This window comes from Macaca fascicularis, chromosome 1 (genome assembly GCF_037993035.2).
Source record: "Macaca fascicularis isolate 582-1 chromosome 1, T2T-MFA8v1.1".
In the NCBI taxonomy this organism is placed as follows: domain Eukaryota; kingdom Metazoa; phylum Chordata; class Mammalia; order Primates; family Cercopithecidae; genus Macaca; species Macaca fascicularis.
Window position 1 is genome coordinate 6062398 of NC_088375.1, and position 16810 is coordinate 6079207.

General features: G+C 36.7%; 1 protein-coding gene across 22 annotated transcripts in view; it reads left to right on the top strand.

The window, feature by feature from the left end:
* The window catches only part of CEP170 (centrosomal protein 170), a 128984-nt gene that overhangs the window by 93673 nt on the left and 18501 nt on the right, over positions 1-16810 (top strand). For 14 of the 22 annotated variants that reach the window (XM_015433418.4, XM_065531497.2, XM_005539637.5 and 11 more), the window contains one exon: positions 2867-3101. In XM_015433418.4, coding sequence (XP_015288904.1) covers positions 2867-3101 — 235 coding nt within the window. The remainder of the gene's footprint in view (positions 1-2866; positions 3102-16810) is intronic. The other 8 variants (XM_065531489.2, XM_074034865.1, XM_074035068.1 and 5 more) reach the window with 1 other exon arrangement.

Here is a 16810-nt window from a genome sequence, read left to right on the forward strand (position 1 = left end):
CCATCATTTCACTCAGTCTCTGCTCTGCTGTTCGTTGTTACACAGACTCAGTGTGTCCAGAGGTAACGAGCTTTTCTTCATAGTACACCGTGTGTGATATGTTTTCCACTGGCAAAGGGAGCTCTTAATTACTTAATAATTTTTAATCACATTTTTATTTCTGTGCTATATGCTGATTATTTTATCCAGTTTCCTCCTCGATTTTAAAAGAACGTACCTAAAGATGTTACCTTTTACTTTTTAAAATATGCTGTATTCTTTTGATTGCTTTTCTTTTTGTGTTTGAGACGGAGTCTGGCTCTGTCACCAGGCCAGAGTCAGTGGTGCAATCTCAGCTTACTGCAACCTCTGACTCCTGGGTTCATGTGATTCTCCTGCCTTAGCCTCCCATGTAGCTGGGATTACAGGCATGCACCACCACGCCTGGCTCATTTTTGTATTTTTAGTAGAGATGGGGTTTCGCCATGTTGGCCAGGAGGGTCCCAACCTCCTGCCCTTGTGATCCGCCCGCCTCAGTGTCCCAAAGTGCTGGGATTACAGGCGTGAGCCACCGCACCCGGCCTCTGATTGCTTTTAAAAGATATTATTAGTAGCTTTACTATTCTTACTGACTTCTAGGTAGACCAACCTATGAAAAGAGATGGAAAGTTTGTGAAAAGGAAGTTTTTCTCTTACTTTTTTCCTCAAAATGTAATTGCTTTTTGATCCTAAGCTCAGACTATTTAAAGTTAATTCTAGCATGGCTCTGCTTATATGTGGTCACCTGACATTTAACATATATTAACAGTACTTGGCACTCAGTCTCTCATTCTACTTTCATGTAGTCAGCCATCGATGCCATTCTTTCTAAGTTACCTCGAAATTAACTGTCTTAGTTTTATCATACTTATGTTTTCATATGTTCTCCAGTTTATTAAAGCTCTTTGTTAATTGCTTTTCTTTTCTCTCTAGTTTCCAATCATATGTATGGTAACCATAGTTGCCTAATCAAAAATCAGGAAATTTGATGTAACAATGGATTTTTTTTTCCTTATGAACACTATTGTAAGATAGCAAAAAAACACACATTTAGCATTTAATGAAACACTTTTTTGAGAGTACAGATTTGTTTACAGTATTTCTGATTTTGCCTGCCATATTTCTAATTCTTTCTAAACCTCTCTACTCTTGTTCCTAAACTTTTCCTAAAATTGGTTTCAAGTCTCAGGATCACTTCAACTCATGGAAGTTTTTATATCTAGAAATGAGTACATTATCACCATGGTAAAAATAGTATCTATGTTAATAAATTATCTTACAGTGTTAAAATCAGAAATTATGTTTAAGCTCCTCAAAAAAAATCTATGACTAATTACCTAGTATATGCATTTGCATACACTTTTACAGAGAGCCATGAACTTTCTGCATATGTTCATTCTCTCATATCTATGAATGAATGTCGTTCCAAACATCAGGATCTCCAGATAGGGGTGTGAACGAGGACAGATCGATAGGCTCTAATTTATGGCATATTCCTCATTATAGAGTTCTCTGTTTCTTAAGCCGGTTCTGGTGGCAATGTATGCCAGTTTTATCTGAGAGCAAGCTCAGCCTTAGAGATCCCCAGGTAAAAATGTACTTTTTGGAGGAAAAGATATAAAAGGCATAAAATTCAAGTGGAGGAAATTCTGGGTTCTATGCAGCTTAGGGTCAGTTTCTATTGAAAAGGAAAAAGATGCTAAGGTTTTATTACTTTAAAATGCCGATAACATTTAATGCTTTTCACTAGGTTTCGGAAAAGTAAGTGTTTATATCCAGGAAGTCTTACATTTTTTCCAAAATATTTGTTAAAAATTTGCTAGCCAACACTCAGCTAAGTGCTAGATATACGTTACTGGATTAAACAGACATGGTTCCTACCCTTGTGAAGTTTACCAGGAATTAGCCTTTATTTCTCTTTTTTACCTCTATTGATGCTTCACAAATTATTTGTATGTTTGATTCTCATATTAACAGTAGTAAAGTGTCTGCTTTGTCTTCTGATTTTTTAAATGTTTCAGCAATGCCATTTTTTTAAATGTCTTTACTAACTGTAAATAAGAAAGTGATTGCCACTTTCTTTAATGTGACTCTTCACAGTATCTCCTGTGCCTTCAATGTCAATGGTTGTGACAAAAGCTTGTAGAGTTTTGCTTTTTGTAGATTTTATGCCATTGTCTATTTTCACCATATGCTTTCAGTGTCAAAGCAGCAGAGAGTTGTACTGAAGATGCTTTGTTGTGTTTTTTACCATGTAAAAAGATTTTTTCCAACCATAGCGTAACAGGATGTTGAATGACAGAGGTAATGTTTTTTTTTCTGCCATAAAGGCATAATTTCCACAGCCGGAATTATGCACGTCTGTGTGTTGGGAAAAGAGAGTTTTTACCATCTCCATGTTGAAAGTCCATGTGGCATGAGGAAATCTTTTCCCTTGTTTTTATTTTTGTTGTCGTTGATGTTGTTACTGTCTTTTTTTTTTGGAAAAATTCATATTTTCACTCAAATAAGAAATATTTGCAATTGAAAAGTGCTCCAGTTAAACATTGATGGATAGAGCTTGCTTAGTTGTTTATCATTAGTGAAATTTTTCATCTGAATGTTTATTCACCACACTATGGAAAACATGGTCTTTCGATGTTTTTGATTCTTCATTGTTTTTAATTCACCAAAGTGTAATGTTTCTATCTCTAAGGAGTAGTAGACTTATGGTTTTTGTGAGGTATGTGTATGTCAGTTTTTGAAAATTGTGCTGTGTGTGCGCTCTCATGGTGTTTTGAAGTCATGACTTTTACCTCCTTTAAATGATAACATAATAATTCTTTTTTTAATAATTAAACTAATTTAGTAAATTCAAGATGGAGGCGCTTTCCTACTGATTATGCTTCCACCTCAGAAGATGAATTTGGATCAAACCGTAATTCCCCTAAACATACCCGTCTACGTACTTCTCCAGCCCTGAAAACCACTCGCTTGCAGAGCGCTGGATCAGCAATGCCTACTAGTTCTTCATTCAAGCACCGGATTAAAGAGCAGGAAGACTACATCCGAGATTGGACTGCTCATCGAGAAGAGATAGCCAGGTTGGTTTTCAGAACTTACCTTTAAGAACTGAAAATTTCTAAGAACGTTACAACTTGGTAACAGAGTTTAGCTTGTACTTCATTTGTACTAGTAGAATAAGAACTGAAATCCACAGATAACTGTGAACTCTGTTTAGTCAGTAGTATTACTCTCTATCCAACTTTTTTCCTTTTTTTTCTATACCTGTGCCACTAACATATTGTAGAACTGATTTATTTTGACCTTTTCTCTCTCCCCTCTCCTCCCTTTTTAAGAGTTTCTTTTATAGATGGTGATAAGTAAGTATAACTTTGAAAGGGAGGCAGTATCAGATCTACATAATTAAGAACTGTGCAGGCAATTTATGGATTACTTTCCTTTAAACTTCCAAAGATGTAATAGTATACATGTTAGAGATGTGGCTAATGCTCTCTGGAGAGAATTAGGGTAAGCAGATTTTCACTCATACTTTTATGAGCTCATTAAGTATGGTCAGTTCAACCCTTTAGTAAGTAAAACAAAATATGATTATTTTGAAGATTAAATAAATATGTCTATAGTAACTTTTAGATTTAGATTATGTACAAAAAATAAAATTTATGCTGCAGATGATTTTTAATTAATAACATAATTAATAACTTACTATGGCTGAACTTTGAAGAGAGATTATACTCAAGCAGACGTTATAGTACTTAAAATATAAGGATTTTTTGTTTAAAGTTTGTGAGATGTTAAATTTTATTGCACTATACCATTTGTTACCTAAACATTTTCACTGTGTACATACTAAGCTTACTTCTGTCTTTAAGACCTTAATCTTCAAGTTGTATACTTGAGAACGTTATTAAAGAGTTTATACATAATATTTCATAGATGGTTTTAAAAAACAACAAAATTTTACTCTATCTTAATGTTCATCTTTTTTTTCTTTATTTCATTGACTTCTGTGAATTGTGTTTTTTCTGGCTCATTGGTTTGATGTTTAGTTTTTTATTTTTAAAGACTATTCACTTGTCATTGCTTTTATTCTTGGAGAAAACATGCCTTTCTAATCTCATTGTGCTGCTTGAAACATTTTTGCTTTAACATACAAATAGCTTTTTAGTAGAGTAATTACTGAAGCATTTTAAGCCAGTTGTTCTAGTTAGAGGAAAGGCATATATGTGCTTTGGCATCCATGGATCATTATGGGCCAACAAAATGCTTGTAGAGAGAGCAACTTGACACATTTTTTGTACTTTCAGGCTCAGCTAGCAACCACAGGTCTTACTCTTGTCTCATCATATTTCCCCTTCCCTTGAAAAAGACGTCCATATAAAGATCCAGTGGTGCCTGTATGTCTAGATGCCTCCTGGCAGGAGGCCTCCTCTCTCAAGCTCCCTCTACCCCAAACTAGAAAGACTAAAACCCTTCTTCTGAGCCAAATACACTTCCCTACCCTCAAATAAAAAAATAGTTGTAATACAAACAGAAGAGGGAATAAGGGTTATACACTGTATTTTCACTTGGTTCTATTTTGCTATGTGCATAGTGTTACTATTATCAATGTGTACTTTTTATTATCTATGGCAGGACTTTAAGGCCAGGCTATTTAACCTCCAGTGATGTTCATGCCTTATCCCTCTAGTTTGTCAGTAGCACTATGCTAATAAAACTTGACTTTGGGATTTTAATTTTTCAAGATACACTTTCCAGACATATATCTCAAAGCTAGAGAAGTGGGGTTTTTTTGTTTTATTTTATATGGAGAAAAAAGGAGGGTAGTGGAAGGAAGAAGGAAAAATACAAAATATGGAAGGAAATGTTGATATGTAATTTTCTATAGGGCAGTGATAAGTTTGCTTAGCGTGAGAAAATTCATTTTCAAATGGCTGTGAATCACAAACTAAGTAGAATATGAGAAATAATTTTATTTATTTACATGAACTACTACTGTCACCTAGAAGACTCCTGTGCTAAGAGCAATATTTGAAGAGTAGTAAAGACACTTTTATTTGAAAAATATAATAGTGAGTTTTAATGTATTATAAAAATGTTTTATGCTTTAGCATACTCTTTCTGTTTAGAATTTAGGACTATTTCACTTGATCAGCACTTTGTTAATCTGTACATAGTAACTGTTTACCTGCATTTAAATTTAAAGCACAAAAGCAAGCTCCATTTAGAATATAAAGTATATAAGCGAGATATGGCATATTTGGTCTTCAGTTTGACGAGGGAAAGTTTCTTTCAGGTATCCCTGATGCATGTGCTTTGTTAGCTCCTGCCTCAGTTTCTCTGTTATGAATACAGATGTTAACTTCCATCTAATAGGAATATAAGACATGATGCAGACTTTCATGAATATTAGGGTAAATAGAGCTATAATACCAGCTTTACAGATGACCAAATGAAATATATTTAACCAAAAAATTATACTGGATGATTATCTACAGTAACACCTCAAAGATAGTGCAGGTTTGGTTTCAGACCACTATAGTAAGGCAAATATCTCAATAAAGTAAGTCACATAATTTTTTTTGTTTCCTAGTGCATATAAAAATTATGTTCACACTATACTGTGTGCAGTAACACTGCTTCTTAAAAAAGTGTATATACCTAAACAAGTAAATATTTTAGTGCTAAAAACACCAGTGATCATCTGAGCCTTTAGTAAGTCATCAGCTTTTTGTTGGCATGGGGTCTTACATCCCTGCTGATGACTGCTGACTTATTTGAGGGTGGTGGTTGCTGAAGGCTGGGGTGACTGTGGCGATTTCTTGTTTTTTTTTTGAGACAGAGTCTCACTCTGTCGCCCAGGCTGGAGTGCAGTGGCGCGATCTCGGCTCACTGCAAGCTCTGCCTCCCGTGTTCACGCCATTCTCCTGCCTCAGCCTCCCGAGTAGCTGGGACTACAGGTGACCGCCACCACGCCCAGCTAATTTTTTGTATTTTTAGTAGAGACGAGATTTTACCGTGATAGCCAGGATGGTCTCGCTCTCCTGACCTCATGATCCTCCCACCTCGGCCTCCCAAAGTGCCGGGATTACAAGCGTGAGCCACCGTGCCTGGCTGCGATTTCTTAATTAAAATAAGACAGCAGTGAAGTCTGCCACATTGATTGACTCTTCCTTTGATGAAAGATTTCCTTGTAGCAATGCAATGCTGCTTGATAGCGTTTTACCCAGAGTAGAACTTCTTTCGAAACTGCAGTCAGTCCTCCCGGACCCTGCCTCCGGCTTATCAACTGAGTTTATGTAATATTCTGAATCCTTTGTTGTCAAGTCAATAGTGCTCACAACAGCTTCACCAGGAGTAGATTCTATTGCAAGATACCACTTTCTTTTCCCATCCAGAAGAAGCAGCTTCTCATCTGTTAATGTTTTATCATGAGATTGCAACAATCCAGTCCCATATTCAGGCTCCACTTGTACCTCTAGTCCTTCTAGTGCTCTTGCTGTTTCCACCATATCTACAGTGACTTCCTCCACTGAAGTCTTGAACCCTCAAAGTCATCTATGAGAGTTGGAATCAGTTTCTTCCAAACTCCTGTTAATCTTGATATTTTTACCTCCTCTATGAATCACTAATGTCCTTAATGGCATATAGAATGGTGAATCCTTTCCAAAAGATTTTCAGTTTACTTTGTCCAGATATATTAGAGGAATCATTACCTATGACAGCTATAGTCTTGCAAAATGTATTTCTTAAATAAAGGAATACATTTTCTGCTTAGAAGACAAAAATGGGCCAGGCGCAGTGGCTCACACCTGTAATCCCAGCACTTTGGGAGGCCGAGGCAGGCAGATCACAAGGTCAGGAGATCAAGACCATCCTGGCTAACACAGTGAAACCCCATCTCTACTAGAAATAGAAAAAAATTATCTGGGCACGGTGGTATGCGCCTGTAATCCCAGCTACTCGGGAGGCTGAGGCAGAAGAATCGTTTGAATCTGGGAGGCGGAGATTGCAGTGAGCCGAGATTGTGCCACCGCACTTCAGCCTGGGACAGAGCGAGACTCTACCTCAACAACAACAAAAAGTCAAAATGACTCCTTGATCCATGGGCTGCAGAATGGATATTAGCAGGCATGAAAACAACACTAATCCCCTTGTACATCTCAGTCAGAGCTCTTAGGTAGCCAGGTACATTGTCCATGAGCAGCAATATTTTGCAAGTAATCTTTTTTTTCTGAGCAGTTTGTCTCAACAGTGGGCTTAAAATATTTAGTAAACCACACTGTAAATATGCTGTAATCCAGGCTTTATTGTTCCATGTGTAGAGCACAAGCAGAGTAGATTTAGCATAATTCTTAAGGGCCCTATGACTTTTGGAATGGAAAATGAGCGTTGGCTTCCAACATAAAGTCACCAGCTACATTAACCCCTAACAAGAGAGTCAGCCTGTCCTTCGAAGCTTTGAAGCTGGGCATTGTCTTCTCTCTGGCTATGAAAGTCCTAGATGGCATCTTCTTCCAATAAAAGGCTGTTTTATCAACATTGAAAACCAGTTGTTATTATAACCACCTTAATCGGTTATCTCAGCTAGATCTTCTGGATAACTTGCTACAGCTTCTGTATGAGCACTTGCTGCTTCTCTGTGCACTTTTATGTTAAGGGGATGGTTTTGTTCCTCAAGCCTCATGAACCGACCTCTGCAAACTTTTCTTTTGCAGTTTCCTCACCTCTGTCAGCATTCACAGAGTTGAAGAGAGTTCGGGTTTTGCTCTGGATTCGTTTGGCTTAAGGGAATGTTGTGGCTGTTTTGATCTTCTATCCGGACACTCAGACTTTGTCCATATCAGCATTAGGCTATTTAGGCTGTTTTGCTTTCACATCATCCCTGTGTTCACTAGAGTAGCACTTTTAATTTACTTCAAGAACTTTTCCTGTGCATCCACAACTTGGCTGTGTGGCACAAGAGGCCTAGCTTTTGATGGTTGCTGGAATAGTAAGGCAGAATTTAAAATGGTTCCATGGTTGGTCAGATGGGAGATTGGTGAGAGTAGGGGACCCAGAAGGTATGGAAAAAGAAGATAGGTTGTATTTTGGTCATACTGACACCAAGATGCCTAAAGGATAGCCCTGTGAAAAAATCTAGCAGACAGTTGAACCGTGGCTGTGAAACAGGAAGCCGTGAGAGCTAGACTCATCGATGTAGAGTCATTCGCAAAGAGTAAATACTTGGAGCCAGTAAATGGTGTCACCAGGGAATGGTGAGGGAGCTGCAAATGCAGCTGAACTCTGAGATAACCTCAGTGACAGGGATGCAGTGTAGCTGAATGGTGAAGAATATGGACTGTGGACTCAGACCATATTCTTGTTCTGAGATTCAAACCCAACTCGACCACAAGGTCTGTGACCCTGGGTGAGTTAACTGTGCTCTAGTGATCTCATCTGGAAAATGGACTTAATGGTGCCAACCTGAGAGAGGTGACAAGTTGATGCAAATACTTAACCTAGTGCTTGACATATAGTCAGTAGTCAATAAATGTTAGTTATATTTAAGAGGGATACAGAGAAAACAGTGGTTTATGATTATAGTTAGAACTTTATTTGGAGTTTTCAATTTTCTGTAGATCTCACATATTTAAATTTATGAGAATCCAGATATACTTGGAATTTCAGAATCAGCATTACATTCCTACAGTTTATAAAATGCTAGGCTTACCTTATTTGTGCTTAAGAATCCCAGCCAATGCTTTGTTCAAATTTTCAGTCCAAACTTAATTATTATAAATGTTTTTGTCCTCTTAGTAAAAACAGTGGTATGTAAGTGGCTTATTTTTTAATATTAAAGTGATCATTAAATAGATGTGTCGGCTGGGCGCGGTGGCTCACGTTTGTAATCCCAGCACTTGGGAGACCAAGGCGGACAGATCGCCTGAGGTCAGGAGTTCGAGACCAGCCTGGGCAACATGGTGAAACCCCATCTCTACTAAAAATACAAAAATTAGCTGGGTGTGGTGGCGGGTGCCTGTAATCCCAGCTACTCAGGTGGCTGAGGCAGGAGAATTGTTGAAACTCGGGAAGCAGAGGTTGCAGTGAGCTGAGATCGCACCACTGTACTCCAGCCAGGGTGACAGAGTGAGACTCTGTCTAAAAAAAAATAAATGTATCACAGAACACCTATCAGTCCCATTCCCTGGTTTGTTGACCCCAAATGAAACTCACTTGGCATTGTAAGACAAAAAGCTTTTATTATTACTGAGTCTTTTACACATAATTTTATTAGTGAAATTCAAGTAAAAAGAATACTGATCAAATTCTTTGAAAACATTTTAAAATAGGACTATGGTTTATGTTTTTCAAGCCTAAAATATTTGCAGTTACAGTTATGAATGAGTGGTAATCTTAACAGTAAAAAACCAAATTACTTGTAATTTTAATACATTATTAAAAGCTTTGTGCTTTTATTGTTTGTTTTGTTGGTAGGAACCAATTTAGTTGTCAGAATTAAATGGTATGGGTTTTCTTATTGTATATAAGGTAATATAATGCTTTTCTGTGTATTGCAATTTAGCTAACAAGTCTTTAATTATAATATAATTGAAGGATATACTACATTTAGAGTTGTGAGTGGAGGTGAGCTTTGATAATACCAAAATGTTTTTTGTTTTGGAGAAAATATTATGGAAATGAAAACTACCTTAATCAAGGAATAAGGCATATCTGCTAAGTCAGTTTTAAGACATAATTTATTGATTCATAATATCTAAAGTCTAGGCCCTGTTATTTTGTTGGGCTACTCAGATCCAAAGAGCAAGAGTAGGGAAATAAATCATCTGCCCATAGGTTCAGATGACAATGATTCTTCAATTTCTCTGTAGTTTCCCACATTTCCTAAAACTTCATTATTCCTTCCTCATAGTCTCTACCCGGGTTTCTAAAAATATTCTGGCTATCTCGAGTCTTGTTTATTAAGTACTTTCCTGTCAGATGACATCAGACCATCTTCTTTTAACTTACTGATTTTGTCATTGGTGGAGATAGCGTGGGTTTGCTAAAACCTGCAAAGTTACCCTCTTAATTACCTCTTTATTTGCGACTTTCTCTGCTTATTTGAAGCACATTCATAAGTCTAGTTTCGAGACTAGAATCTTTCTACATTTTACCAAATGTAACTTATCTGTAGTGATAAACATTTCATTGACAATAATTTGAGGTGCCTTAAAAAAAATTAAATCCCTGTCTCTTGATAGCTAGTAGACTCCATGTACTTTGTTCGAACTCTGCTTTTGTAATCAGGTCACTCATTAAATTGCTCTTGCTGCCCAAAAGAAACCTCCAATTTCAATTCATTATTATCCCATCCTAAACCTTTTGTGGCTCAGAGTAACTCTGTCCCAGTTCTCCATACTTTTGTTGCATAAAGAATGGGGTTTGCCAAATTTTTTTCGTTAAGGTCTTCTATTATTGAATCACAATGCCACTAACGTCTAATAAATTAACTGACAGTTTCCACTAATGGAAGAGAAAGATCTTTCCTTTTCATTAGGAGACTTTTTTGTGAACCTTCCTTATAGTTGATATGTAAGTCAAATATGTGAGTTAATCAATACATAAATTAATCTTTAAGCCTCTTGACTGAACTTTTTATTCTTTATTGTACAGTGAGATCATGAAATCATTCATAACCATTGCTTTGTAAATACCAAATAAATTTTTAAAATTATTTTATTTTGAGACAGTCTCACTCTGTCACACAGGCTGGAGTATAGTGGCACGATCTCAGCTCACTGCCACCTCTGCCTCCCAGGTTCAAGCAATTCTCGTGCCTCAGCATCCCGAGTAGCTGGGATTACAGGTGCATACCACCACGCCTGGCTAATTTTTTTGTATTTTTAGTGGAGATGGGGTTTCACCGTGTTGGCCAGGCTGGTCTCGAACTCCTGACCTCAGGTGATCCGCCCACATCGGCTTCCCAAAGTGCTAGGATTACAGGGGTAAGCCACCACGCCCAACTGATACCAAATAAATTTTGTTGAATAAATAATGCCTGGAGTCTTCCCAAATTTGTCTGTGTCTCCTTTGTTTTTTGTTGTTGTTTTGTTGGATTTTTTTCTTCTTCTTCTTTTTTTTTTTTTTTTTTTGAGACAGAGTCTCACATTCTTTTGCGCAGGCTTCGGTATAGTGGCGTGATCATGGCTCACTGCAACTTCCACCTCCCAGGTTCAAAGGATTCTCCTGCCTCAGCCTCCCGAGTAGCTGGGACTACAGGCGCTGCCACCATGCCTGGCTGATTTTTGTATTTTTAATAGAGACAGGGTTTCACCATGTTGGCCAGACTGGTCTTGAACTCCTGACCTCAAATGATCCACCTGCCTCAGCCTCCCAAAGTGCTGAGATTACAGGTGTGAGCCACTGTGCCTGGCCTCTTTTGTTTTTTAAAAGAAATCTAGCTCATTATCAGTAGGCCGTGAATAGTTTAAATGCTTAAGATTCCAATTTGAAAATTTTTAAGTCAAACTCTAAAGATTTTTACATAGCTCATTTTCAAAGTCATGGTTTAAAATACAGAACTCATGTGAATGACATTTCTAGGAAACCTTAGGTGAATTTCTTAGGATCAGCTTGAGCTGTTTACAATGGTAACACATCTGTATGAAAGGCATGTCAAGAAGAACTGAAGATCAGATGTGGCTTTACCACAAGCCAGAGGCTGTATTAAAATTAGGTGCTGTCTAATAAAAAAGAAAGAAGAGATCCAGTTAATGACAGAATCGCATAAATGTGGTTATGTTCATTGCTTTTAACTGCTGAGAAAAATAATCTTGAATGATGGGCCAAAACCAGGAAAAGCCTTCAGGGGAAAATGTAGTTATAAGTATTTACAAGGCATGTACATTTTTTAAAATTACAGCCTTATCACATTAAAGCCTCATCTGGGTACTTTTTTGTATGCCAAAAACAAGTACTGTATTTTTATTTGTAGGCAGTGTAGTAATAAGAATTCTATCTTTTATTTGAGATAGAATTTCCAAGTATCTATTTGACCTTGCTAAGCGTTCGTGCTGCGTAGCCAGTGATACTGAGCATTCCATCTGGATTGCCTCTAGACAGGGGATTCACAGTTGGTCTTTACTGGTTAGGGAACATCTAGAACTTTTTGCTCATACACAAAGTAAAAACCTTATATGTCCTATTTTATAGGTCCAGTTGGTGCCAGCATTCATGTACTTCTAGCTTGACTTTTTACCCCCTCTGTGTGCTATTACAGGGTCTCTTACAAGTGTACTTTTTCCTGCGTTGTATAAGCAATGAGAATTTTAAATGAAATGAAGTGAATTTGCTAATATCTCGGTTTTTTTTTTTTTTTCTTCCCGTGCCTTGTAAACCTTAAACCACTATACTTGTTCTATTTGAGGTGCAGGGGAGAGCGTGAGTGAGCTAATCACTTAGAAGGAAAAATGCAAGCTAAACCAAATCCTTAATGAAACAACATTTGTTTTTACCTATGGAAATAAAAAACTTTTTAGCCACATGCTTATGAATTTTTACTTTATACTTACCTTTGAAGTTTTGGGGCCCGATACAGGATCCTTGACTCAGCAAAAATAATACGGCTCTTTATTATTTGGCTGACTGGCTTTTATACCATTGCAAGGAGTTGGGAGGGAGAGGGACCACTAATTTCTTCTCTGTTCTTCCCGTATCTCATTACCATGATCTCTATTCAGATTCAAAGTTTCCCTGGTGCATCCTATTATCAATCATATTTTTTATGAATCGCTGACCATATTTGCCACTGTTGGGGAGGCAAAAAAAAACCTGAAACACAGAGCCTATGTTCTAAACGGGTTCATAATTGATACAAGGATTAAAAGCTAATTCCTGTCATTCTTACACCTTTGCATCCTCATAGCTTAGCTCCCACTTACAAGTGAGAACATGTGGTGTTTGATTTTCCATTCCTGAGTTACTTCACTTAGAATAATTGACCTTAGACTTTTTTTCCTTATATTTTCTTTTTCCAGCTTTCCTGAGTACCTTTCAGCTGATATCCCCTTTTTCATCTTTTTTTTTTTTTTTTAATTTAAGTTCTAGTGTACATGTGCACAACATGCAGGTCTGTTACATATGTATACATGTGCCATGTTGGTGTGCTGCACCCATTAACTCATCATTTACATTAGGTATATCTCCTAATGCTATCCCTTCCCTCCCCCCTCCCCACAATAGGCCCTGGTGTGTGATGTTCCCCTTCCTGTGTCCAAGTGTTCTCATTGTTCATTTCCCACCTATGAGTGAGAACATGCGGTGTTTGGTTGTCTGTTCTTGCGATAGTTTGCTAAGAAGATGGTTTCCAGCTGCATCGATGTCCTACAAAGGACACAAACTCATCCTTTTTTGTGGCTGCATAGTATTCCATGATGTATATGTGCCACATTTTCTTAATCCAGTCTGTCACCGATGGACATTTGGGTTGATTCCAAGTCTTTGCTATTGTGAATAGTGCCGCAATAAACATACGTGTGCATGTGTCTTTATAGCAGCATGATTTATAATCCTTTGGGTATATCCCCAGTAATGGGATGGCTGGGTCAAATGATATTTCTAGTTCTAGATCCTTGAGGAATTGCCGCACTGTTTTCCACACATCTACAGCCATCTGATCTTTGACAAACCTGACAGAAACAAGAAATGGGGAAAGGATTCCCTATTTAATAAACGGTGCTGGGAAAATTGGCTAGCCCTTTTTCGTCTTACAAAACTTTTTTTTTCTTACTAAACTCTTCTAGATTGTGTGGAAATCATGAGCTTTTCTGCAACGACCCTTAAATGTCTGTCCTTAAACTCTTTTTACATTTTAACACTTCTGGTCATTTACAAACTAGACTAAATTATTTCTTAAAAGCTGAGTCATTACAGTTATGATCTCTTAGCCAATGTTAAAGTAACAGGAGGTTTGACTTGCTGTCATTATCTTTGGTTTTAGGATTCTAAAGCTAGTATACTTCATGAATAGCCAACCAGTTGCTTTTTTCCAGTAATGTCAAAGGAAACTTAATTCCAGTGGTTCATGTGTGTATCCTCTGGAAAGTTTTACATGTAAAAACTTTTGAAAACTAATGTGCTATTAAAAAATAGGGCAAATTTTTGGCTGGGCACAGTGGTTCACGCCTGTAATCCCAGCACTTTGGGAGACCAAGATGGGCAGATCACAAGGTCAAGAGATCAAGACCATCCTGTTCAGCATGGTAAAACTCCATCTCTTCTAAAAATACAAAAATTAGCTGGGCGTGGTGGCGCATGCCTGTAATCCTGGCTACTCTGGAGGCTGAGGCAGGAGAATCGCTTGAACCCAGGAGGCAGAGGTTGCAGTGAGCTGAGATCGTACCACTGCACTCCAGCCTGGCAACAGAGTGAGAGTCCGTCTCAAAAAATAATAATAAATAAGGCAAATTTTTAAATAGCTAATTTAAAACAATATTTTGTTGGCAGTTTAAATCAGTAAAGTATGATAGTTTGTTTCTATTGTGGTTGTAATGATATATAATCTTGCAAAGATTGTATGTTTAGTTGGGTATGCATATCACGAGAACTGTAGTTTTTAACATATCCTTTAATCTTCCAATATACCCAAAATGTACAATTATTTTTGCCAGTGTACAGCCTTTCAGTGAAAAAAAAAAGTGTTATGACTGAGATAGTTTACATAGAAAAATTACAAACTTTGTGACTTAAAGTACATTTATCATGTTATCTCACCTTTTTTTCTTAAATAATGCATACTTCTACAGAATTGTTGAAACTGAGTCAGTGGTTCTGACACTCGGGAAAACATAAAGACTGGACTAATGTTAGAGAACTGAACCCTTAGTTTCTGTTTTGTTCCTTTGGTGCTATTTTCTTATCTAAATTTTGTAATAAAGTGGAATTAAATGTTAAAATATCAATTAGGTTTTCGAATCAACAATATATGTTGTGTATACATTGAGAATTGCTCATTTTAATACATATTTTACCGTATCACATGTGGAGATTGCTGTTGTCCATGTTTTTTCTAATTAATTTATACTATTTTCCACAAATATTAGAAACTTCATTGTACAGATCATCTGCATAAAAAAACTTTAATGAAAAATAGTGTTTTGGATACACTGATGCTTATCTGTATTTTATCTCATTAAGCTTCGTTATTCTGTTTCTCATCTTAGTTCATTTATTTTGGGGAATTGCAAGGATTTGCTATATTATATAAGGGAACACTTTAAACACATTTTCAAAAGAATCACATCAACAGTTAATATGTTTTTTAAAATTATATATGGAGCGATCATGTGAGATATAGCATGGCATAGTGAAAAGATTTATGGCACTTAACTATTTGTGACCTTGGCCAAAAAAATGGTCACGTCTTCTTCTGTGTCTCATTTTCCTTATCTGGAAAACAAGATGATTAATACTTCTCTTACAGAGTGGTGGTGGGAATTAAATGAGTTGAGGAATATGAAGCTGCTTTGTAATGTACTCATTATATTATAAGGGTGCCTTCTATTTATTCTAAGCTTCATGAGGACAAGGATCCTTTCTGCTTCTTCATTGTTGTAGTATTTAAGACTTAGCACAGTGCCTGGCACATAATAAGGAATCAGTAAATATTTGTTGGTGTTTTTCCTGCCTTTTTGTGTTGATAAATAAATGAGGAATTAACTGTCATTTCTTACAAAGTTTATATATTGACCATAAATTGCTTCTGTTGGTCCATAACTTCAACCTAGTTCTCTTTTTAAATCTAAATTTTTATGTAATTACTAATGTGCTTGAAAGTCTTTCAAACTTACATTTTTCGTAAGTTAAAAAAAAACGTTACTTTAAGCCAGGCACATGTCTGTAATCTTAGCTATTTGGGAGGCTGAGGTCGGAGGACTGCTTGAACTCAGGAGTTCGAGACCAGCCTGGGCAATATAGCCAGACCTCCTAGGCTCTTTCTTTTTTTTTTAAGTTACTTTTTATTTCCTTTGGATTTTGAAGTTGCAGAAACTTTCACATATACTTTTAATAATATTCTGTCATTCCAAAACCTTTTCTGTGGATATAGCCACATTGAGTTTATGGGCAGTGGATGCAACTTGGAAAACGTTAATATCTTACTGAAACGAAATGTTTCTCAAAAAACAGGAATATCAGTGGTAGGTTTTGTAAGTTTCTCCCTCTTAAAAAAAAAAATCTAAAAGAAAAATATGTTTTCCCCTTTGATTATCACTGGTAACAGTTATTTAGTTCTTCAGTCCATGTAGTTAAAAATACAAATGGCTTTATGGAAATGAGCACTAAAGCTTGGATCCGGTCCTGCCTTAGCTACGTCTAAATATGTGATCATGAGCAAGCCATTCAGGTTCTCTGAGATTGTGATAAAGTCAGATAAATCCTACCTCAAAAGAACTCGGTGGGCCTCAAGTGACATAACATGTACTAAAGGTGCTGTGCATAGTGTAAAGTGCCCTACTGAAGAGTGCAGAGTTCTTAATTTCTCGGTACTGTAGACCCCTTTGGCCATCTTGTGAAGCTTGTAGAGCCCTTCTGAGGTGTAAACATAAAAGAATTACAAAGAAATCCAATTATATTGAAATTCAGTTATGAAAATATTTGAAAGTAGTAGAGTAATTTATGGTTCTTTATTAACATTAAATAAAATGTTATTGTTGTGTGTTTAATGACTTCACTAATTTTGAAGTAGTGATGACTGTAAATGATGTTTTAAGATACCTGTAGCAACTGTAATGTGATCTCTGTTGATGACAAA